Source organism: Pongo pygmaeus, chromosome 9 (assembly GCF_028885625.2).
Source record: "Pongo pygmaeus isolate AG05252 chromosome 9, NHGRI_mPonPyg2-v2.0_pri, whole genome shotgun sequence".
In the NCBI taxonomy this organism is placed as follows: Eukaryota; Metazoa; Chordata; class Mammalia; order Primates; family Hominidae; genus Pongo; species Pongo pygmaeus.
Genome location: NC_072382.2, coordinates 78,269,933 through 78,294,567, shown reverse-complemented (window position 1 = coordinate 78,294,567; position 24,635 = coordinate 78,269,933). Strand labels below are relative to the sequence as shown.

General features: G+C 41.6%; 2 protein-coding genes and 1 pseudogene across 9 annotated transcripts in view; 1 reads left to right on the top strand and 2 right to left on the bottom strand.

Moving 5' to 3' along the window:
* PAK1 (p21 (RAC1) activated kinase 1) overlaps positions 1-14,944 on the top strand; it is a 155,707-nt gene extending 140,763 nt beyond the window's left edge. For all 8 annotated transcript variants that reach the window (XM_054437827.2, XM_054437830.2, XM_054437835.2 and 5 more), the window contains 2 exons: positions 1,426-1,563; positions 13,602-14,944. In XM_054437827.2, the coding sequence (XP_054293802.1) occupies positions 1,426-1,563; positions 13,602-13,688 (225 nt within the window). In that variant the 3' untranslated portion in view covers positions 13,689-14,944. The remainder of the gene's footprint in view (positions 1-1,425; positions 1,564-13,601) is intronic.
* LOC129007572 (telomeric repeat-binding factor 1-like) lies at positions 3,425-13,083 on the bottom strand (annotated as a pseudogene).
* Positions 14,945-22,846: 7,902 nt separating the features above from the next.
* Positions 22,847-23,301, bottom strand: LOC129007241 (mitochondrial import receptor subunit TOM20 homolog). Its single transcript, XM_054437822.1, has one exon. It carries the CDS (start codon positions 23,299-23,301, stop codon positions 22,906-22,908), a length of 396 nt encoding a protein of 131 aa, XP_054293797.1. The 3' UTR covers positions 22,847-22,905.
* Positions 23,302-24,635: the final 1,334 nt, after the last annotated feature.

Genomic DNA, 24,635 nt, shown 5'->3' with positions numbered 1-24,635 from the left:
CTATCCTTTGGTCCCAGCTTTGCCTCTGACTCCACATACAACATATTCTTCCCTCCCTTAGAACGGCCTTGCAGATATTTGAAGATGATAATTGCTGGGATATGTTGGAAATAAGACAGAATGATCCTAGACATAGACTTTTTTTTTTTTTTTTTTGAGACGGAGTCTCACTCTGTCACCCACGCTGGAGTGCAGTGGTGTGATCTCAGCTCACCGCAACCTCCACCTCCCAGGTTCAAGCGATTCTCCTGCCTCAGCCTCCTGAGTAGCTGGGATTACAGGCACCTGCCACCATGCCCAGCTAAGTTTTGTATTTTTAGTAGAGACCAGATTTCGCGATTTTCTCGAACTCCTGACCTCAGGTGATCCACCCATCTCAGCCTCCCAAAGTGCTGGGATTACAGGAGTGAGCCACCACGCCTGGCCCTAGACATATCTTTTTATGTTTCTGGACCTTATCTGTGAAGTGAGGATGATAAGTCTTGCCCTATTACCCAGAGTTAATTGTGGCCATTAAATTAGACAGTGCTTATGTAAGTACTCTTTGAATTAAGTGCTGAGTCATTGTAAAGATTTAGTCTTACTATGTTTTTCTTTACCTTTCCCAGGAGACGCTTCATTTAGGGGACCAGGGTGGCAACAGTTTTCACTTACATTTAATATCCTCTCCTGCTAGAAGAGATCAGTTCTTGGATGACTGAGGTGAAGGCACCAGGAATAATTTCTGCCAGCAGCTGGGCAGATGTTTAACTCAACAGGCTAAATGGATAATAAACCCTTCAGATGTGTAAGCAAGAATAATAATAAAGCCAGGCACAGTGGCTCACGCCTGTAATCCCAGCACTTTGGGAGGTTGAGGCAGGCGGATCACTTGAGTCTAGGAGTTCGAGACCAGCCAGGCCAACATGGTAAAACCCTGTCTCTACTAAAAATACAAAAAGTAGCCGGGTGTAGTGGCTGGTGCCTGTAATCCCAGCTACTTGGGAGGCTGATTCAGGAGAATCGCTTGAATCTGGGAGGTGGAGGTTGCAGTGAGCCAAGATCGTGCCACTGCACTCCAGCCTGGGCAACAGAGTGAGACTCCATCTCAAAAAAAAAAAAAAAAAAGAATAATAATAAACCCTTAGGTCTGTAACATATTTCATAAGTTTACAAAGTACTTTCAAATACACTATCTTATTTTATTTTTACAGACATGTGAGATGGGCATCATCCCTACTTTACAGACAGGGAAGTTGCACATAGTCTCATGGCCTTAAAATGTTCAACCTGATCCTTAGGTCATACTCTTTCCAGTATATATACACAGCTGCTACTTTGCATCCTAGAGCATAAAGCAGCTGACCATATTTCTAGAACTTGTATATGGGGAACAAGAGAGAGCCTCAGTTGGAGCTCAAGGTGATTCACCATTTTTATTGCCAGGCCTTGTACCTCATTGCCACCAATGGGACCCCAGAACTTCAGAACCCAGAGAAGCTGTCAGCTATCTTCCGGGACTTTCTGAACCGCTGTCTCGAGATGGATGTGGAGAAGAGAGGTTCAGCTAAAGAGCTGCTACAGGTAACTGTCCTTATGCAGGGAAGCACCTAATTCAAGGCATCACTAAACCAGGCCTTTTTTACTTCATGTTTGTAAGGTACTGGATATTATAGAACTAGGCTTCTCTTCTACCACTTCCTACACTAACTCTGTTCCTACTGCTCTTTTATCCCTGGGCCTTTGATCATTTATTTTCTTAGCCTCTTTCTCAGCCTGTTAAAACTCTACACGTTCTCCTAGGCTCAGTTTACAATCTATTTTCCGAGCACCTATTGAGCTTTGCTTGTAGCTTTCTTGCTTGCTTCCTTCCTTCCTTTCCTTTCTTTCCTTTCTTCTTCCTTTCCCTTTCCTTCCTTTCCTTTTCCTTCCATTCCCTTTCCTTCTTTCCTTTCCTTTCCTTTCCACTCCCCCTCCTCTCCCCCCTCCCCCTTCCTCTCGCGCCCCACAGTGTCTCGCTCTGTCACCCAGGCAGGAGTGTGCAATGGCGTGATTTTGTCTCACTGCAGTCTTCCTCTCCTGGGTTCACTCAAGTGATCTTCCCACCTCAGCCTCCCAGGTAGCTCGGACTACAGGCGCATGCCACCATACCTGGCTAATTTTTTTTTTTTTTTTTTTTAAGGTATGTACAACCTTGTTTATTATCTATCATAGACATCAAGATGATCATAGTTAATACCAATTTAAGCTTTACAGAATACTGTTTTAGGCCCAATATTGATATATTAAATGAAGGTATCAGAGAATCTTGTATTTATGGCATCAGGTTATAAAGATCTATTCAAAACCATTTTTGTCAAAGTTTAAACACTGGAACAAAAGTCAAATTGTTTCTAAATGAGACACAAAATGATTCTTGCTAATAGTACAAATTTTGTCCCATGGGTAATACTACTGTCTTTTTCAAAAAAATTATTTCGATTTTTATTTTAGATTCAGGGAACACATGGGCAGGTTTGTTAGCTGGGTATACTGTGTGATGTTGAGGTTTGGGGTACAGATGATCCTGTCACCCAGGTAGTGAGCAGAGTCCCCAGTAGGTAGTTTTTCAGCTCTTGCTCCCGCTCCCCACCCTACCTCCCCAGTGTCTATTATTCCCATGGGTCCTCAGGTATTACTATTTTCAAGTTTTTTTCTTTACATGAAACTACTGAAAGCAAAAGTATTTCATGCTTATAGGTTACTCTGTACATTTATCATTCTATTAATAAACATGTTAAGTAATTAAGTAGTATATTAAGGCCGTAAACCAAGTCATTATCTCCTATCAAAGGACTACTGTTATTCAATCATCTGGAAAATTCATTTTAGGCAGGACGCCGTGGCTCACGTCTGTAATCTCAGCACTTTGGGAGGCCGAGGTGGGTGGATCATGAAGTCAGGAGTTGGACACCATCCTGACCAGCATGGTGAAACCCCACCTCTACTAAAAATACAAAATTAGCTGGGCGTGGTGGTGTGTGCCTGTAATCCCAGCTACTCAGGAGGCTGAGGCAGGAGAATCGCTTGAACCCGGGAGGCAGAGGTTGCAGTGAGCTGAAATTGCGCCCTTGCACTCCAGCCTGGGCAACAGAGAGAAACTCTGTCTTAAAAAAAAAGAAAATTCATTTAATGGGTTACGTTACAGGGTTGAGGTCAGCCTACAGACACAAAATAGGTTAACTGAAAAAATTTTTTTTTTTTTTTGTATCAGGTTTTAATTTTTTCATTGGAACAGGATTTAGGGGTGGGGATACTAAATGTGGCAGGGTTCAACAGATTTACATTTTATCAAAATAAGGTTCTTAAAGAATACAATGATAGCATATGCTTTAACTCTTATAGCACAAACCCTCATATTAATTGATGGTCACAGAAAAATACTGTAATGCTTTAAACAAAAGTTTTAAATTACATCAATGACACAAGTTTCAAACAAAATGCAGTGGTCAAAAAACTGTCCTTTCATCAAGCTTTTACAAACACAGTCTTCGCTGTCTGAGCAAATCAGTTTTAGTTTCTTCATGGTCCTCCATCTGTCTTTTAACATGACACTTGTCCGGTTGTTGAATTTATAATGCAACAGTATTTTAGACCAGTTTCCCTCTTCATATTTCCTCACGCCAGATCTCAAATTCTTGTCTTCTTCCCAAAGCCATGCCTGTCTTTTTCTAGCTCGATGTTTTTCAGGAGTTACCAGTTGACTCTTTGAAACAGGTATTCTGCTTTCAGTGGCTCTTCGGCTTTCTTTTTTCTTTTTTGTACTTTGAAGAGTTCCTACTCTTCTTTCTTTCTTATTAAGGTCTTGTTGCTCGGTTCCATGTTGTAACTTAGATAAGAAAAGATTCTTGTGAGACCTCAATAAGGATACTGTACCCTCTGAGGATTCAGTTACCGCAGACTGTTTGTCACTAACACTTTTTCTTGTATCCAAATTAGCTTCAGTTTCCATTTCAACATCATTACCATTAGGTTTATCTTGAGAAGTTATTGTTCTTGTCCTTTTGCTTTCTACTACTTTTGCCGCTGCCTTCATTAGAAAGGTTGATGATTTTTCACTTAGCACATAATTCACATAACTCTTAATTTTCTCCATCATGTGGTTGTAGCTGAAGTGTTGAAAAAAGGAATGAAATGTATCTTTCTGAGAGATTATCATAAGCAATTTGCTTTTGAAAGGCATATAAGAATTTGGATCACCAAATATTCTTTCAAAGACTTCTGCTTCTTTAAAGTTGCCATTTCCATACAAACAGCTATAGCCTGAATTTTAGTTAAATTCTGTATTTCTTCATGAAGTTTGTCATGTTCCTTTTCAATTGAACTCCAAATCATCAGGTCTGATTCCAAGGGTGTAATTCGTTCATCATTTTCAAACTGTGCATCAAGGGTTTTTCCTGCTGCAATTCTTGTCAAAAACTGACATATGTATATCGTTCTCAATTGGTAAGCTGTTAGACTGGATAGTCCATGAATAATAGCCTCTGCGCTGTTGCGGGTCCTGGGTCCTGCGGAAGTCCTCGGAGCGGCCGTCGCGGAAAGCTCGGCAAAGAGAGAGGCAGAGGAAATCAAGCATCCAGCCGGCAGCCACGGCCTCGGCCTCGGCCACCAGGCCCACGTCCTCCTCCTCCTCCTCGGGGGCCCCCACCTGCACCTGGCACGCGAGCAGTTCCTGGCATTCGAACTGCTCCTCGTCGTTTCTCTCTGTTTCTGCCATCTGTTCCTCTGTAGGGTCGGCATCCCTACCATCCGCACAGCCCCGCGGGCTCGGGGCCCTACCTGGCTAATTTTTTAAAAAGTTTTTTGTAGAGACGGGGTTTTGCTATGTTGGCCAGGCTGGTCTCAAATTACTGGGTTCAAGCAATCTGCCCACTTCGCTTCCCCAAAGTGCTGGGACTACAGGCATGGGCCACCATGACCAGCCTGCTTGTATCTTTCATTAGCACTTCCTTTGTTCTGTTTGAGTTAGTCTGGCAGAGTTTGTTTGAGTCTTGTTGAGAAACGGCTCTCTGACACCCAAATCTTACACAACTTATATTTTGCTGGGATTAGCTCAAAGGATACATTTTTAGCAAAGGAACATAAGTTTATTTTATTTTATTTATGTTTTATTTTTCTTTCTTTTTTTTGATTCTTTTTTTTAAATTTTATTATTATTATACTTTAAGTTTTAGGGTACATGTGCACAACGTGCAGGTTTGTTACATATGTATACATGTGCCATGTTGGTGTGCTGCACCCATTGACTTGTCATTTAGCATTAGGTATATCTCCTAATGCTATCCCTCCCCCCTCCCCCCACCCAACAACATTCCCCGGTGTGTGATGTTCCCCTTCCTGTGTCCATGTGTTCTCATTGTTCATTTCCCACCTATGAGTGAGAACATGCGGTGTTTGGTTTTTTGTCCTTGGAATAGTTTGCTGAGAATGATGGTTTCCAGTTTCATCCATGTCCCTACAAAGGACGTGAACTCATCATTTTTTGTGGCTGCATAGTATTCCATGGTGTATATGTGCCACATTTTCTTAATCCAGTCTATCGTTGTTGGACATGTAGGCTGGTTCCCAGTCTTTGCTATTGTGAATAGTGCTGCTATAAACATATGTGTGCATGTGTCTTTATAGCAGCGTGATTTATAATCCTTTGGGTATATACCCAGTAATGGGATGGCTGGGTCAAATGGTATTTCTAGTTCTAGATCCCTGAGGAATCGCCACACTGACTTCCACAGTGGTTGAACTAGTTTACAGTCCCACCAACAGTGTAAAAGTGTTCCTATTTCTCCACATCCTCTCCAGCACGTGTTGTTTCCTGACTTTTTAATGATTGCCATTCTAACTGGTGTGAGATGGTATCTCATTGTAGTTTTGATTTGCATTTCTCTGACGGCCAGTGATGATGAGCATTTTTTCATGTGTTTTTTGGCTGCATAAATGTCTTCTTTTGAGAAGTGTCTGTTCATATCCTTTGCCCACTTTTTGATGGGGTTGTTTGTTTTTTTCTTGTAAATTTATTTGGGTTCATTGTAGATTCTGGATATTAGCCCTTTGTCAGATGAGTAGGTTGCAAAAATTTTCTCCCATCCTGTAGGTTGCCTGTTCACTCTGATGGTGGTTCCTTTTGCTGTGCAGAAGCTCTCTAGTTTAATTAGATCCCATTTGTCAATTTTGGCTTTTGTTGCCATTGCTTTTGGTGTTTTAGACATGAAGTCCTTGCCCATGCCTGTGTCCTGAATGGTATTGCCTAGGTTTTCTTCTAGGGTTTTTATGGTTTTAGGTCTAACATTTAAGTCTTTAATCCATCTTGAATTAATTTTTGTATAAGGTGTAAGGAAGGGATCCAGTTTCAGCTTTCTACATATGGCTAGCCAGTTTTCCCAGCACCATTTATTAAATAGGGAATCCTTTCCCCATTTCTTGTTTTTGTCACGTTTTTCAAAGATCAGATGGTTGTAGATATGCGGCATTATTTCTGAGGGCTCTGTTCTGTTCCATTGGTCTATATCTCTGTTTTGGTACCAGTACCATGCTGTTTTGGTTACTGTAGCCTTGTAGTATAGTTTGAAGTCAGGTAGCGTGATGCCTCCAGCTTTGTTCTTTTGGCTTAGGATTGACTTGGCAATGCAGGCTCTTTTTTGGTTCCATATGAACTTTAAAGTAGTTTTAAAGTTCTGTGAAGAATTCTGTGAAGAAAGTCATTGGTAGCTTGATGGGGATGGCATTGAATCTATAAATTACCTTGGGCAGTATGGCCATTTTCACAATATTGATTCTTCCTACCCATGAGCATGGAATGTTCTTCCATTTGTTTGTATCCTCTTTTATTTCATTGAGCAGTGGTTTGTAGTTCTCCTTGAAGAGGTCCTTCACATCCCTTGTAAGTTGGATTCCTAGGTATTTTATTCTCTTTGAAGCAATTGTGAATGGGAGTTCACTCATGGTTTGGCTCTCTGTCTGTTATTGGTGTATAAGAATGCTTGTGATTTTTGTACATTGATTTTGTATCCTGAGACTTTGCTGAAGTTGCTTATCAGCATGAGGAGATTTTGGGCTGAGACAATGGGGTTTTCTAGATATACAATCATGTCATCTGCAAACAGGGACAATTTGACTCCTCTTTTCCTAATTGAATACCCTTTATTTCCTTCTCCTGCCTGATTGCCCTGGCCAGAACTTCCAACACTATGTTGAATAGGAGGAGTGGTGAGAGAGGGCATCCCTGTCTTGTGCCAGTTTTCAAAGGGAATGCTTCCAGTTTTTACCCATTCAGTATGATATTGGCTGTGGGTTTGTCACAGATAGCTCTTATTATTTGAGATACGTCCTATTGATACTTAATTTATTGAGAGTTTTTAGCGTGAAGGTTGTTGAATTTTGTCAAAGGCCTTTTCTGCATCTATTGAGATAATCATGTGGTTTTTGTCTTTGGTTCTGTTTATATGTTGAATTACATTTATTGATTTGCAGATGTTGAACCAGCCTTGCATCCCAGGGATGGAGCCCACTTGATCATGGTGGATAAGCTTTTTGATGTGCTGCTGGATTCGGTTTGCCAGTATTTTATTGAGGATTTTTACATCAATGTTCATCAAGGATATTGGCTAAAATTCTCTTTTTTGGTTGTGTCTCTGCCAGGCTTTAGTATCAGGATGATGCTGGCCTCATAAAATGGTTAGGGAGGATTCCTTCTTTTTCTGTTGATTGGAATAGTTTCAGAAGGAATGGTACTAGCTCCTCCTTGTACCTCTGGTAGAATTCGGCTGTGAATCCATCTGGTCCTGGACTGTTTTTGGTTGGTAAGCTATTGATTATTGCCTCAATTTCAGAGCCTGTTATTGGTCTATTCAGAGATTCAACTTCTTCCTGGTTTAGTCTTGGGAGGATGTATGTGTCGAGGAATTTATCCATTTCTTCTAGATTTTCTAGTTTATTTGCGTAGAGGTGTTTGTAGTATTCTCTGATGGTAGTTTGTATTTCTGTGGGATCGGTGGTGATATCCCCTTTATCATTTTTTATTGCGTCTATTTGATTCTTCTCTCTTTTCTTCTTTATTAGTCTTGCTAGCGGTCTATCAATTTTGTTGATCTTTTCAAAAAACCAGCTCCTGGATTCATTAATTTTTTAAAGGGTTTTTTGTGTCCCTATTTCCTTCATTTCTGCTCTGATCTTAGTTATTTCTTGACCTCTGCTAGCTTTTGAATGTGTTTGCTCTTGCTTTTCTAGTTCTTTTAATTGTGATGTTAGGGTGTCAATTTTAGATCTTTCCTGCTTTCTCTTGTGGGCATTTAGTGCTATAAATTTCCCTCTACACACTGCTTTGAATGTGTCCCAGAGATTCTAGTATGTTGTGTCTTTGTTCTCGTTGGTTTCAAAGAACATCTTTATTTCTGCCTTCATTTCGTTATGTAACCAGTAGTCATTCAGGAGCAGGTTGTTCAGTTTCCATGTAGCTGAGTGGTTTTGAGTGAGTTTCTTAATCCTGAGTTCTAGTTTGATTGCACTGTGGTCTGAGGGACAGTTTGTTATCATTTCTGTTCTTTTGCATTTGCTGAGGAGTGCTTTACTTCCAACTATGTGGTCAGTTTTGGAGTAGGTATGGTGTGGTGCTGAAAAGAATGTATATTCTGTTGATTTGGGGTGGAGAGTTCTGTAGATGTCTATTAGGTCTGCTTGGTGCAGAGCTGAGTTCAATTCCTGGGTATCCTTGTTAACTTTCTGTCTCATTGATTTGTCTAATGTTGACAATGGGGTGTTAAAGTCTCCCATTATTATTGTGTTGAAGTCTAAGTCTCTTTGTAGGTCACTAAGGACTTGCTTTATGAATCTGGGTGCTCCTGTATTGGGTGCATATATATTTAAGATAGTTAGCTCTTCTTGTTGAATTGATCCTTTACCATTATGTAATGGCCTTCTTTGTCTCTTTTGATCTTTGTTGGTTTAAAGTCTGTTTTATCAGAGACTAGGATTGCAACCCCTGCCTTTTTCTGTTTTCCATTTGTTTGGTAGATCTTCCTGCATCCCTTTATTTTGAGCCTATGTGTGTCTCTGCACGTGAGATGGGTTTCCTGAATACAGCACACTGATGGGTCTTGACTCTTTATCCAATTTGCCAGTCTGTGTCTTTTAATTGGAGCATTTAGCCCATTTACATTTAAAGTTAATATTGTTATGTGTGAATTTGATCCTGTCATTACGATGTTAGCTGGTTATTTTGCTCATTAGTTGGTGCAGTTTTTTCCTAGCCTTGATGGTCTTTACAATTTGGCATGTTTTTGCAGTGGCTGGTACCGGTTGTTCCTTTCCATGTCTAGTGCTTCCTTCAGGAGCTCTTGTAAGTCAGGCCTGGTGGTGACAAAATCTCTCGGCATTTGCTTGTCTGTAAAGTATTTTATTTCGCCTTCACTTATGAAGCTTAGTTTGGCTGGATATGAAATTCTGGGTTGAAAATTCTTTTCTTTAAGAATGTTGAATATTGGTCCCCACTCTCTTCTGGCTTGTAGAGTTTCTGCCAAGAGATCAGCTGTTAGTCTGATGGGCTTCCCTTTGTGGGTAACCGAACCTTTCTCTCTGGCTGCCCTTAACATTTTTTCCTTCATTTCAACTTTGGTGAATCTGACAATTATGTGTCTTGGAGTTGCTCTTCTCGAGGAGTATCTTTGTGGCGTTCTCTGTATTTCCTGAATTTGAATGTTGGCCTGCCTTGCTAGATTGGGGAATCTCCTGGATAATATCCTGCAGAGTGTTTTCCAACTTGGTTCCATTCCCCCTGTCACTTTCAGGTACACCAATCAGACGTAGATTTGGTGTTTTCACATAGTCCCATATTTCTTGGAGGCTTTGTTCGTTTCTTTTTATTCTTTTTTCTCTAAACTTCTCTTCTGGCTTCATTTCATTCATTTCGTCTTCCATCACTGATACCCTTTCTTCCAGTTGATCGCATTAGCTACTGAGGCTTCTGCATTCGTCACGTAGCTCTCATGCCTTGGTTTTCAGCTCCATCAGGTCCTTTAAGGACTTCTCTGCATTGGTTATTCTAGTTATCCATTCATCTAATTTTTTTTCGAAGCTTTTAACTTCTTTGCCATTGGTTCAAATTTCCTCCTGTAGCTCGGAGTAGTTTGATCGTCTGAAGCCTTCTTCTCTCAACTCGTCAGAGTCATTCTCCGTCCAGCTTTGTTCCGTTGCTGGTGAGGAGCTGCGTTCCTTTGGAGGAGGAGAGGCGCTCTGATTTTTAGAGTTTCCAGTTTTTCTGCTGTGTTTTTTTGAGACAGGATCTCTCTCTGTTGCCCAGGCTGGAGTGCAGGGCGCAATCATGGCTCACTGCAGCCTCAACTTCCCCAGGTTCTGCTGATCTTCCCACTTCAGCCTCCAGAGTAGCTGGGACTACAGGCATGCACCACCATACCTGCCTGATTTTTCTATTTTTTGTAAAGACAAGGTTTTGCCATGTTGCTCAGGCTGGGCTCAAACGATCTGCCCACCACAGTCTCCCAAAGTGCTGGAATTACAGGCATGGCATGAGCCACCATGCCTATCCATGGAACATAAGTTTAGAAGATAATTAGTGAGTGTGGCTTTTGGAGTCTTTACACTTTCTTCATTGGAAATCCTCAGATAATGGCAATGATACTCTACTTATTGAGAGTGAGATTTTGCCAGTTTGTGGGGAAACCCAGAGTCAGGGGTTTACTAGGCCTTTTATACTCCTACCTGCCTAATCCTGATAATTTTATATGGTTGCAAAAATTGCCTTTAGCAGGCCACATCATTTGTATTTAACATATATGTTTCAAGTACAATTTCTTATAACTAGTGTTCTTTTATTGTATCGCCCACTAGTGATCTAATAGTAAGTATCACATGCAACTTTATGAAGGCATGCACTGTCATTTACTTTTGTATTATGAAGCCCAGGAGTGACAGAACAGGGCAGGGCAGGGCAGGGCAGGGCAGGGCAGAACCTAGCATACTGCCCTGTGTTAATTATGAATCTCTTTCCTATTGGATTATAACCTCTATTTTATTAATCCCTGAGTCTCATGTTTTACCTAGGACCTGACTCAGGATAAGTACTAAAAAATATTTATTGAATTGAATGAAATTGCTGGAAGAACCCACACTGGACTATCACCCTCTGGAACATATTTAGCATGTCTTTGTAATTGAGGTTACTGATTATGGAGTACTGGCCTATTAGATATGAGATCTGGGTTCTGCCAAGTATAACTCATTAGTCTCTAGTATCTGTTGGAACTAAAAGTCTCTTAGTACAATGTAGGACCCTTTTTGCTGTTCATGAGAGTTGTATTCTGGAAACTGTAGGCACTGGGAAATGTGTAAATACTATATGCTAAGCCTGCGATTAGTAAAGGTACCATTCTTAATTAAATACCAAATTATAGTTCTTGAAAGGTTAGTGCCCTCTAAAGTTTTCTTCCTGATATAGTAATATAACTAGTAATAACTGCGTTATATTGAATCTTTACCATATTTTAAGCACTAAACACTTTATATATTTAGGCACTAAGCACTTTATATATTGTCCTTCACAACAACTCTGTGAGTCATAGGTTCTATTATTCTCATTTTTACAGGTGAGAAAACTGAGGTTTCAAGTGTTTAGTAACTTTCCCATGATAGCTGATAAGTAGCAGATCCAGGATTTCAGCCTGTTTGGCTCTCAGGTGTGTATGCTCTTGGCCACTGCTCTTAATAGGCTCAAAGAGTATCACAACTGGAAAGCCCTTAGGGCTCATCTAGTCTGTTTTGTTTATTAGACAGAGAAGGAAACTGAGGCCTCCCAATTTGGTGTTGGATCATGCTGCTGTCAACTTAGGGGAATTGTAGAAACATGTGATCTGAGATAGGTGGCTTTTTAACTTGTTGGTGTACATTGTAAATACTGAAAACCATGACTTTGAGAATCACAAATCATAAAAGCTTCACATCTGTTTCTCCTGTGAGAACACACTTATGGACAGAAATACATAGGATGATATATATTGGAATTCATATCTTCATGATTTAGCTAGGATCTTTTATTCCTTTCATAGTAATAGTACCTTCTTGTTCTCAGTAGCTCTTTATACTATCTCTGTCCCAACAGAAGTTGAAGCAATTCTCAACAAAGAATATTAGTATATATGTTTCTCTCTCTTTCTCTCTCTCTCTCTCTCTCTCTGTGTGTGTGTGTGTGTGTGTACATATATACGATATGACTAATGAAGGAAATTATAAGTATGGCAGAAGAATCAGATATGCTCATGTGAGTTTAGTTATGCTTAGAGGTCAAATCTGGTTCTCAATTTCCTGGTAGCCAGGGCAGAAAAGGAAATGTGATAGTTCCTATATTTTTTATCAAATAGAAGAACATTCTACAGCTTTAAGACACAAAGCTTTTTTACTACTAAATGTTTAAAAAGAAAAAAAAGCACCATTTTTAAGAGGCTCTGAGAATTACATAAGGAATTGTTAGGCCAGGCACGGTGGCTCATGCCTGTTATTCCAGCACTTTGGGAGGCTGAGGCCTGTGGATCAGTTGAGGTCAGGAGTTCGAGACCAGCCTGGACAGTATGGCAAAACCCCGTCTCTACTAAAAATACAAAAATTAGCCAGGCGTGGTGGCGGGCACCTGTAGTCCCAGCTATTCGGGAGGTTGAGGCAGGAGAATTGCTTGAACCTGGGAGGCGGAGGTTGCAGTGAGCCGAGACCACACCACTGCACTCCAGCCTGGGCAACAGAGTGAGACTCCGTTTCAAAAAAAAAAAAAGGAATTGCTTTCTCTAACAGTTTTACTGAAAATTTAGATGCAATTTTCATATAATATTTTCTCCTAAACAGTCGTTAAAGGTTGAAGGTATGGCCCAAAGTACAGCCCAGTGAAAGTGATTTGGGAAAGGACCAAGCTACTGAACTTTTTACTAAATGAATTAGCATTATTGGATTTGAGGATAGAACAATAAATTCCTAGATCAATGCTCCTAAAATGCAGTATTGCAATATACTACTGGGTCATGATCTATTAATACCTTCCCCAGAGGTAATTATTATTCTGATTATCACCATGGTTAGGCTTACCTTGGAAGAAATGGAATAATACAATATGAACTCGCTTGTCTGGCTTCTTTCCCTTAATGTGTCTGTGAGATTCAACCCATTGTCAGTGTACCAGTTACTTACTATATTGCTGTGTGATTTTCTGTATAGTATTATATGAATATAACACTATTCATTTTTCCATTCTCTTGAACATTTGGGTTCTTTCTGGTTATTGGCTATAATAAGCAAATCTTTTATGAACATTTCTGTGTGTATCTTTTGGTGGCTATACAAACTAATTTCTTTTGGGAATATACCTAGGATTGGAATTACTAGGGTATAGGTAGATGTGTGTTTATCTGTAAGTAGATGCTGCCAAACAGTTTTCCAGAGTGGTCTGTTTTAAGATGTCCTTCAATTTGGGGATGATCGGAAGCTTTCCACACAGCACCCTTTACAAACAAAGATGCCTTTATGTCTTGTAATGGTTACTGGGGAAGAATGGTAAATAGTCATGTGTCTTCTGCTATTTTTCTCCTTTCTAGCATCAATTCCTGAAGATTGCCAAGCCCCTCTCCAGCCTCACTCCACTGATTGCTGCAGCAAAGGAGGCAACAAAGAACAATCACTAAAACCACACTCACCCCAGGCTCATTGTGCCAAGCCTTCTGTGAGATAAATGCACATTTCAGAAATTCCAACTCCTGATGCCCTCTTCTCCTTGCCTTGCTTCTCCCATTTCCTGATCTAGTGCTCTCAAGACTTTGATCCTTGGAAACCATGTGTCCAGCATTGAAGAGAACTGCAACTGAATGACTCATCAGATGATGGCCATTTCTAAATAAGGAATTTCCTCTCAATTCATGGATATGAGGGTGGTTTATGATTAAGGGTTTATATAAATAAATGTTTCTAGTCTTCCATGTGTCAAAATCCTCGCCTCCTTCATAACCATCCCCCACAATTAATTCTTGACTATATAAATTTATGGCTTGATAATATTATCAATTTGTAATCAATTGAGATTTCTGTAGTGCTTGCTTTTCTGTGACTGAACTGCCCAGACACCTCACTGTACTTGAAAACTGGAACAGCTTGGGAATGCCATGGGGTTTGATAATCTGCCAGGGACATGAAGAGGCTCAGCTTCCTGGACCATGACTTTGGCGCAGCTGATCCTGACATGGGAGAACAACCACATTTTTCTTTATATGTGCTTCTAGCAGCTGTTTGGGAGGACCTTGACCCAATAGTGTTCCCATGCTGTTTCTTGTGAAATGCTCTCGGCTATGTAGCAGCTTTTGATTCCCTGCAATACCCTAGGCTGCTGCCCCCATCCTGTCCCTTGTTTATAACATTGAGAGGTTTTCTAGGGCACATACTGAGTGAGAGCAGTGTTGAGAAGCCAGGGGGAAAATGGTGACTACTTTTAGAGCAAGGCTGGGCATCAGCACCTGTCCAGCTCTACTTGTGTGATGTTTCAGGAACTCAGCCCCTTCTTCTGCCTGGGATAAGGAGCTGAAAGATTAACTTGGATCTTCTAATGGTCCAAATCTTTTGGTCACAATAAAGAGTCTCCAAATTAGAGACTGCATGTTAGTTCTGGATAGATTTGATGGCCTGATATGATACCCTGCCGGCTGTGAGGGGACCCTGTTTTTAAGATGCATGGCCAAGCTCTCTGCAAATGGAAATGCTTACACCGGGTGTTGGGGATGTTTGCTACCTCCTGCTACTTTTGTGGTTTTGGTTGTCCCACTATGGTAGGACCCCCAGCCAGCATTGTGGCTTGTCATGTCAGCCCCATTGACTACCTTCTCATGCTCTGAGGTACTACTGCCCCTGCAGCACAAATTTCTATTTCTGTCAATAAAAGGAGACGAAAATATTCTATTGGAGTATGCCTTTCTTTTTTCTCTTCATTCTTTCTTTCCTTTTCTAATTTTTTATATGAAATAATGAATAGTTTCTTCTCGAACCATTTGAGAGTGGTAAGTTGCAGATAGAATGCCCCTTTACCACTATATACCTAAATGTGTATTCTTTCTTTTTAACACTTTTATTTTAAATATAAATTAAGAGAAATGGGCCAAAACCATTTGTATTGTTTAAAGAATAATTATAAACACACTTGTATCCACCAAATCAAGAAATGGAACACTAACAGTAAGAACCTTCTCTATCTTGTCCTTCCTTTCTCATTATAGCCCCCACCTAAGAGGTAACCACCGTCTTGACTTTTATGTAAATAACTTTCTTGCTTTTCTCTATACTTTCATCACATTCAGGTGTGTTCCAATACAAGTAGATTTTAGTTCGGCCAGTTTTTGAACTTTAAATAAACATATCATAATAGATATGTTCTTTTGTGCCTGTTATTGTTTCCATTCAAGATTATGTTTTTAAGATATATGTACCTAGTTTGTGTGTAGCTCTAGTTCATTTATTATTCCGGCTGTAAGCACTTGAGAGGAAAGTTTTAACTTGTCCAAGATGAATTCCCTGAGGACTGGCCTCCCAAAGGAGTTCGTTTTCTGCAGAACTCTATCATAATGGACTACAGCCAACTGCTCAAGGCAGTCATACCTGGTAGAATTCTCAGGTCGCTAATCAGGCCACGGGTCTATCACATCCTACAGCTATAACCATAAGGCTTGAGCCCCAGCTCTGATCGCATCAGAGAAAATGCTTCTCAAAGATGGCACAACAGAGCTAGAGGCCAGTGTTCTGTCGTGTGGTTTTACTATTGGATCCCAGCACCTAATACTATTAGAGAAGATGTAGTGCTTCTTAGGTGTGCAAAATATAATCCCCATGGCTCAATGCCTGGAGTCCTTCTCTGGAGTATGATATCTGGGCCCTACTACATTTCTTTGCCCCAGAAGGTGATGGGCATTAGAGTTTCCACACTCTGGATAATGTTCCTATAACCACACGTTTCCGCCAATAAAGCAGGCTCCAAAAGGTCTGGAGTGGATACTGCCTCATCAGCTACATGCTTCACAATGGCAGCAGTAACTGCGTATTATGGAAACCAACCAAGGAATTAGAGAACCAAGATTCACCTTGGGTGAGAAAATGCCCTCTTGGCACAGGACAGCTGGCCAGCCATATTCAAGGACTGGGATTGTGGGTCACTGACTGGTTGCAGGAACAAAACCTGCCAAGCCAAGGAATTTAAGAGTTATATTCCTGAGAATGGAGATCTAGGGGTGGGGGATGTCACCCAGGATGGTATTCCAAGGTTGTTTTTAAGAACCTTAGAGTCACCTATGAGGAGACTTCCACTGCAGGAAAGGCTGGACTAGCTCTGATTAAGTTCCTAAGAATCTTAGATTCACTGTGAACCAGAGACTTGAGGTAGAACTTAAGTGATGATCTCTTCAGGGACAGAATTCTGTGGTTACTAATGACCTCGGAGGAAGCTGTCTCCCAGGAGGGGTTTATTGAGAGTAAAGCTGAATCAGTACTGGATGAATTTTAAACTAAAATGTGGAATATGTCCCCCGATGACATGCCCCTTGTGTAAAGAATGGCATATGAGCTTACCTGAGCAGAGCCAATCAAATGGGACCCTTCCCTGATGTTCCTCCCTTGGCTGTGAGTGAGGAGCAGCTTGAGATGTCAGTGTTACTAAGGTGTTGCTCTTTCCTAAAAAGCAAAGATTAGGAAGGCCTAAAGAGGTGGTCCATGTGAGATACAAAAAAGATATCTAGTACAGTAGGCCCCACTTATCTGCTGCTTCACTTTCCGTGGTTTTAGTAACCCACAGAACAATAAGATATTTTGAGAGAGACCACATTCACATACGTTTTATTACAATGTATTGTTATAACTTCTATTTTATTACTGTTGTTAATCTCTTACTGTGCCTAATATGTTAACTTTTATTATAGGTCTATATGTATAGGAAAAAAAAAAACATAGTATATACAGGGTTTGGTACTATCCATGGTTTTAGACACCCATTGGAGGTCTTGAACATATCTCCTGCAGATAAGCGGGGACTACTGTATAAGGTATTGGCTCATGTGATTACGGAGGCTAACTCTTGGGATCTGCTCCACAAGCTTGAGACCCAGCAAAGTTGGTGGCATAGTTTGAAGGCCGGAGAGCCAGGGAGCCAATGGAGTAGATTCCAGTCTGAGTCTGAAGGACTGAGGACAGGAGCTCTGAGGGCAGAAGAAGATCAATGTCTCAACTCAAAACAGGCAGAAAGCAAATTCAACCTTTCTTTGCCTTTCTGTTCCATTCAGTCCATCAGCAGAAGGGATGATGCCTTTTCATGCTGGAGCGTGCCACCAGCTTTCTTCAGTCCACCAAATCAAATGCACCCCTCTTCTGAACACACCCTCACAGACACAGCCAGAAGTAACAGTTAACCAGCCATCTGGGCATCCCATGTCCCAGTCAAGTTGACTCATAAAATTGTCACCCCTCAGGGCTGGGCGTGATGGCTCATGCCTATAATCCGAGCACTTTGGGAGGCCGAGGCAGGAGGATCACAAGGTCAGGAGTTTGAGACCAGCCTGGCCAACATAGTGAAACCCCGTCTCTAGTAAAAATACAAAAAAAAAATTAGCTGGGTGTGGTGGCAGGCACCTGTAATCTCAGCTACTCGGGAGGCTGAGGTAGGAGAATTGCTTGAACCCTGGAGGCAGAGGTTGCAGTGAGCCGAGATCGTGTCACTGCACTCCAGCCCAGGTGATGGTGCGAGAATCTGTCTCAAAAGAAAAAAAAAAATTGTCACCCTTCTTAACTCCAATTCTAGGTAAAAGAGATAACCCTTAAGGGAGACCAACTAAGTTGACAGCTTTTTTTTTTTTTTTTTTTTTTTTGAGCTCAGGATCTCACTCTGTTGCCCAGGCTGGAGTGCAGTGGTGGGATCTCAGCTCACTGCATCCTCCACCTCCTGGGCTCAAGTGATTCTCCCACTTCAGCCCCACAAGTAGCTGGGACTACAAGTACGAGCTACCACACCCAGCCAATTTTATTTTATTTTATTTTATTTATTGTTATTATTTTTTTTTTTTGTAGAGAGAGGGTTTCACCATGTTGCCCATGCTGATCTCAAACTCCTGAGCTCAAGTGATCCACCCACCTTGGCCTCCCAGAGTGCTAGGATTACAGGCATAAACCACCACACCTGGCCTGAGCTGACAGCTCCTATGCTATGGGGTAATGACTTTTAGATCAAGGGGTCAAAAGTGATGAGATTGGTGACCCCCAATGTTGTTTTATTGGGGGGAAAAAACCTCAAAGGTACAGGAGTGCCTCCATGCAGTTGCTGAAAGGACAGTTTATGGGTGAGATATAGAGAATGCTAGATGATGGTATAGCCCATCCAGGAGACAGGAGTGATGAGAACCCAAAGATTGTACCCTGATTTTAAGACTGTGATGATAAACTGGTAAGTCTGATGAGGACTGAGGAATCATTCATTAATGATCACCCCTCTGGATTCTTAGAGTTGTCTGATTCATTAGGTGTTAAGACAAAAGCATTGGTTGTCCTGTGAACTTTCCAACACAATTTGGGCTCTGTAGGAATAACTGCTTACTACTAGGATATCTAGGTATCCATTCAGACAGTGGAACATTCTTCACGCCCAGGCATCTGAACACAACACATTCCTATATCTTTTACTGCCTGCAGAGTATGAAGGCAAGAGAACCCTGAAACTCTCTACTCATAGACACTTGCAGCTTGTCTAATTCTATATGTCCTGAATACATTTATTACCTGCGTTAGTTTTCTATTGCTACATAACAAATTACCATAAACTTTGTGGCTTAGAACAACACAAATTATCTCATAGTTTCTATAGGTCAGAAGTCTGCACAGTGTGGCTGAATTTTCTGCTCAGGGCCTCATCAGGCTGAATGAAATCCCCCAGGTGTTGGTTCAGGCTGTGGTTCACGTGGGGCTAGGAGTCTCCTTCCAGGCTTACTGGTTATTTGTAGAATTCATTTCCTTATAGACGTAGGACTAAGGTCTTATTTTCATGCTAGCTGTCAGCTCCTACAGGATGCCTGCAGTTTCTTGCCACATGGCTCCCATAGGCAACTCACAAAATGCATGTTTGTTTTCTTCCAGGTCAGCTAGAACATATCTCTCTGACTTTGCTTCTGCAACTAGCCAGAGAAAACTTTTTTTTTCTCCAAACCCCTTAATATTCACTTAAACAGTTGAGGCACAAGCAATAATAAAACTGCATTTTTTTTTTTTTTTTTTGAGATGGAGTCTCACTGTGTCGCCCAGGCTGGAGTGCAGTGGCGTGATCTCGGCTTACTGCAAGCTCCACCTCCTGGGTTCACGCCATTCTCCTGCCTCAGCCTCCTGAGTAGCTGGGACTACAGGTGCCCGCCACCACGCTCAGCTAATTTTTTTGTATTTTTTAGTAGAGACAGGGTTTCACCATATTAGCCAGGATGGTCTCGATCTCCTGACCTCGTGATTCTGCCCTCCTCGGCCTCCCAAAGTGCTGGGATTACAGGCATGAGCCACCATGCCGGCCCTAAAACTGCATTTTTTACATTACAAAAAGATTGTCTATGATATGTACATGATATACCAATTTTCTAATCTTCTGCAGTAACATTTCATTAACACTCTGGTCCACAGGTTGATTTAATAAAGTCAGAATGGCAGGCAGGAAGTTGGTAAAATAAACTTACTGAGAGGCAAAAGGAACCAAACATTTACTGACTGCCTATTATGCACGTTCCACTAGGTTTTACACACGTTACATAAATGTGAACCTAAGTTCTAGTTATCAGTTAACAGGCCAGCATTGCTACGGCCAGTAAGTCTATGTTTTAAATGTTCTTTCACCTTAAGTACAAATTGTGGACCAAAACAATGGATCTTTGCCCAAATAAGCATGCCAACTGTTGCACTAATACATTATTTCCCATTTCCAAAGTTTTTGTTTTTAGTAAGTGTGCCACATTAGCACATGGAAACATTCAAGCTGTTTATTACTCCACTGAAATTTGGGGGTTTTTTGTTCTCACCTGCTGAGCACCATTTGGCCAGCATCACTACAACGACCTGATTCTATCACCTTGTAAAACTCAAGATGGGAACGGATAGTGTTTGGTGATTACATTTCTGGGAGAAAAAAGTGCTGATTTTTTTGCTTTAACTTGACACAGCTAGCTTTAAAAAGTAGTACCTCATTTTAAAGCACCAAAGTTGTCATTTAAATAAGAAAATGTACTTGGCTTAATGAGCTGTAAAATGAAGATATCACTCTTTTCAAGCATTACAGCAAAGCCAGTATGTTCAGAGCCAAGTGATACTCAGCTCATACTGCACTCCAGTTCCCAAGGAAATGGCGTTTCTACCCTCCCCGGACCTAAGCTGCTCTTCACCCCTCCAGCCAGCCCTCCTTTTTCTGAGCCCGTTCTTTCCATGCTGAGCTGGCTGCCCCTTGCTCCCTTTCCCACCCCTATTTTCTGTCTAACTCCCCCTCTATATACCTCTGGGCTGGTGCCTAAGACTTCTTAGCTGCCTGGTTAATCACTGACCAATCACCACTACACCGCTTTGGATTTGGGATCCCACCAGTAAAACTAACTGGCATGTTTGTACTGGTCATCCCTGCCAAAAGCATCCTATGTCACCAAAAAGGCACTGTTTAAGGGTTCAAGATCACACACCCTCAAGATACCTGAGAAAGGTCCTCAAATGTGAGTCACCTAGTCTAATAGCAGAGGTAAGTTCAGAGATGAAATGTGACTTGCTCAAGTCTGTGCGGCTAATCAGAGGCAGAAACTAGAACGATTTCTCTTTCCACTACACCACAAAAACCCGAGGTTAATAACGATTAAGAAGAGTTTGTAAGTAAACCAAAATAAAATGCCTAGTACATAGGAAAAGTCTTTGGGATCTCTCCACAGACTTTTAGACAGAATAAAGGCAATCTTTACAGTTCAACAGATGCCACCAAGTACCAAGGATCCTTACTCAATTCTGAAGTGGAATCTGACTACGGAGAATATGTCACTATTTGAGAATAAGAGGTCCCCACCTGCTCCATTATTTTCAAGTTTTCAGTCACAAAGTTGTAACTTACTCTCATCGTTTAACAAGATAAATTAATCAAGTTGAAGTAGGATTTGGTACATTGATGATAAAAGCAAAAGTCAACAAACATTTTTACAAGCAGATCATCCCAGTTACCTTAAAAGTTTCAGATTAATTTACAGAGAAGTGACAGAACCATATAATTTCAGTGAAAATCAACAAGATAGTTATACCATTAAAAAAAGATCAATTCGGCTGGGCGTGGTGGCTCATGCCTGTAATTCCAGCACTTTGGGAGGCCGAGGCAGGCAGATCACCTGAGGTCAGGAGTTCCAGACCAGCCTGACTAACATGGAGAAACCCCGTCTCTACTAAAAATACAAAAAATTAGCCAGGCATGGTGGCTCATGCCTGTAATCCCAGCTACTTGGGAGGCTGAGGCAGGAGAATCGCTTGAACCTGGGAGGCGGAGGGTGCGGTGAGCCAAGACCACACCATTGCACTCCAGCCTGGGCAACAAGAGCGAAACTCTGTCTCAAAAAAACAAAACAACAACAACAACAACAAAAAATCAATTCGGAAATACTAAGGCAAGCATGCAAAATTCAGAATATAAAAAAACGCTAAGCCTGGTTGACCACACACATTCCTTAGGTTAAGGTGGATTTAAAGATGCTTATCAGAACCCAGTGAATCAGAAGCTGAAAGGGACACTTTGGTGATCAGTGGATGCATTCTCTCATGTAAAAAATGGAGGGAAAGTGAGCACACAGGAACTGGTGAATCTCACAAGGCTAGATTAGGGGCGTACATAGCTCTAATTCCTGGTGCTATTTGCAACTACATGTATTTAAAATCCAAGGAGGTAAATACCTAGAACACATTAAGCCCACTGATTTAAACAAAACATTTCAAGACCGATATACAGAAAGTGAATGAAGTTGTTAACACAGGACAGCAGCATACCTCACATATTTATGTCTAAGAGATTAAATGGAAATAAATGATCGCTCAAAAACTTTAATGCTCAGTTTTCACAAACACAACCAAGTCTGTCAAATTTCCGGATTTACAGCAAAATGTATGAGCTAAAAAAAGTGTGCATTCTTCAGTTTTCCTATACTTTTTTTTTTTTTTTTTTTGCCTATTTTCAAAACTGAGCACTGGGTATTTTTAACATAAGCCATGTCATATGTACAGTTTAACTATGTTTCTGGAATAAACAAAATCCATAATATTTCAGTAACTCATAGTGTATTTATAAAATGAAAAGTTCTCTATCAAGATATACTTTTCACTGGGAAAAAAAAAATAGACAAATGGATCTACACAAAGTAAACATTAACTTTGGTAGATTTCAGTGTAGTTCATAACAAGCATGTTTGCCCTTATTCCCCCAGAGCTGCTCAACTACCAAGAATTTTAAATATACATATATATGTATTTTTTTTTTTTGAGACAGTCTCACACTGTCGCCCAGGCTGAAGTGCAATGGCATGGTTTCAGCTCACTGCAACCTCCGCCTCCCGGGTTCAACCGATTCTCCTGCCTCAGCCTCCCAAGTAGCTGGGCTTACAGGCGCCCGCCAACACACCTGGCTAATTTTTTGTTTGTATCTGTAGTAGAGACGGGGGTTTCATCATGTTGGCCAGGCTGGTCTCGAACTCCTGACCTCATGAGCCAGCTGCCTCGGCCTCCCAAAGTGCTGGGATTATAGGTGTGAGCCACTGCGCCCGGCCTTAAATACTTTTAACTGAGATTTTATTATGTCGACATTTGTTTCTCATTCCACATCATCTTCAGCCAAGCTCTAAGCACTTACAATTCTCTAATTGTTGGGAGCTTAGTCAGAAGCATCTGGAACACTGGTGGTGGAAGAGTTTGCTGTAAGACCTGCAGTAACTGCTGTGGCTGTCCACACTCAGCAATTGCATTTGTCAGATGGTCTACACCCTTCTCATATTTACCTTGAGCTAGTAACTCTTCACCAAGCTGTGTTTCTTCAAGGAAGAATTTCTGAACAGCTTCAGCATCTTTAAGTTCAGGTAACTTGGAAAACCCAGCTCTCTCCTTGGGAAGCTTCTGTTTCTTTCTTCGTTCTCGAAGCCTGTTCTTGAAGTTGGGGTCACTTCGTCTTTTGTGGTCGAAGTAGATGCAGTACCTGATAAAAAGGGCCCCAGATACACTGGCGGTGATGGCGCTCTTCCGACCCATCGTCTTCTCTACAATGCAGAGCGTGGACGGTGGCGGCAGGGACTGCGAAGGAGCGGTGGGACACGAACCCTCAGGGCGGAGGGCGCTGCTCATACCCAACGCCCGTGGGCCAGGATTCGGAAAGCCTGAGAAAACTTTTAAAGGGTTCATGTGATTAGATCAGGCTTGCCTAGATAATCCCTATTTCTAGGTGAATTGATTGGGAAACTTAATTACATCTGCAAACCCCTTCACCACAGTACCTAGATTGAATAACTGGGAGAAGGTATGTGTACACCAATGGCTGGGAATGTTGGTGGGTCATCTTAGAATTCTTTCCAGCTGCCAGGTGTGGTGGCTCACGCCTGTAATCCCAGCACTTTGGGAGGCCGAGGCAGGTGGTTCACCTGAGGTCGGGAGTTTGAGACCAGCCTGACCAGCATGGAGAAACCCTGTCTCTACTAAAAACACAAAATTAGCTAGGCATGGTGGCGCATGCCTGTAATCCCAGCTACTCAGGAGGCTGAGGCAGGAGAATCGTTTGAACTTGGGAGGCAGAGGCTGCAGTGAGCTGAGATCACGCCATTGCACTCCAGCCTGGGCAACAAGAGTGACACTCCATCTCAAAAAAAAAAAAAAAATTCTTTCCAGCACATCCTGCAAGGGTCCATCTGGACTTAGGAGTTAGGGGATGAGAAAATAACTAGAGTAGTACAACTGCACTGCAGGGACCTGAACCTAGATATACCTTTCCACACCTTTGCACTTTTTTTTTTTCTTACCCTGATTCTCTTTGGTAGGTGGGAATTCTGCACAATGCCCTATACCAAGAGTGGGCAGACACCAACCTGAAGGCACTGCTGTCTCATGGCTATCTAGTGTAGCTGATCTATCTGAGGTCACACTAACACCTTTATCCTGCATTTGATGTTATTATATACCTTGCCACATGGGCACCGTGCTAGCTTGCCCTCACCCTTGGGTGCAAGTAAATGCAGTTCAACTACTATGGGGTCATATAAGAAGACGGGGGGTGATGGGGCTACTCCTGTTTTCCTGTTAAGGTGATTGTACTGGGCCAGATGTTATAGATTTTTTCAGAAGAAGCCATTCACCAGAAATAAGGGAATACCTGAAATTGTAGGAGATAAGTGGAGGGAAGATGCACTACCTTGTTCTTGGATCCCTCTGGGAGGATTGTCACTCAGACGATCCCAAATTCTTCCAGGCATCTCTGATTGGCTGCCAGTGGCTCCTTTGCTAACCTGTCACAATACTGGATCAGCCGTCAGTTACTACCTGCAGCAGGGGAGAGCTGGAAACAGTCTAGTGTTTCATAACATTTTACTACTTCC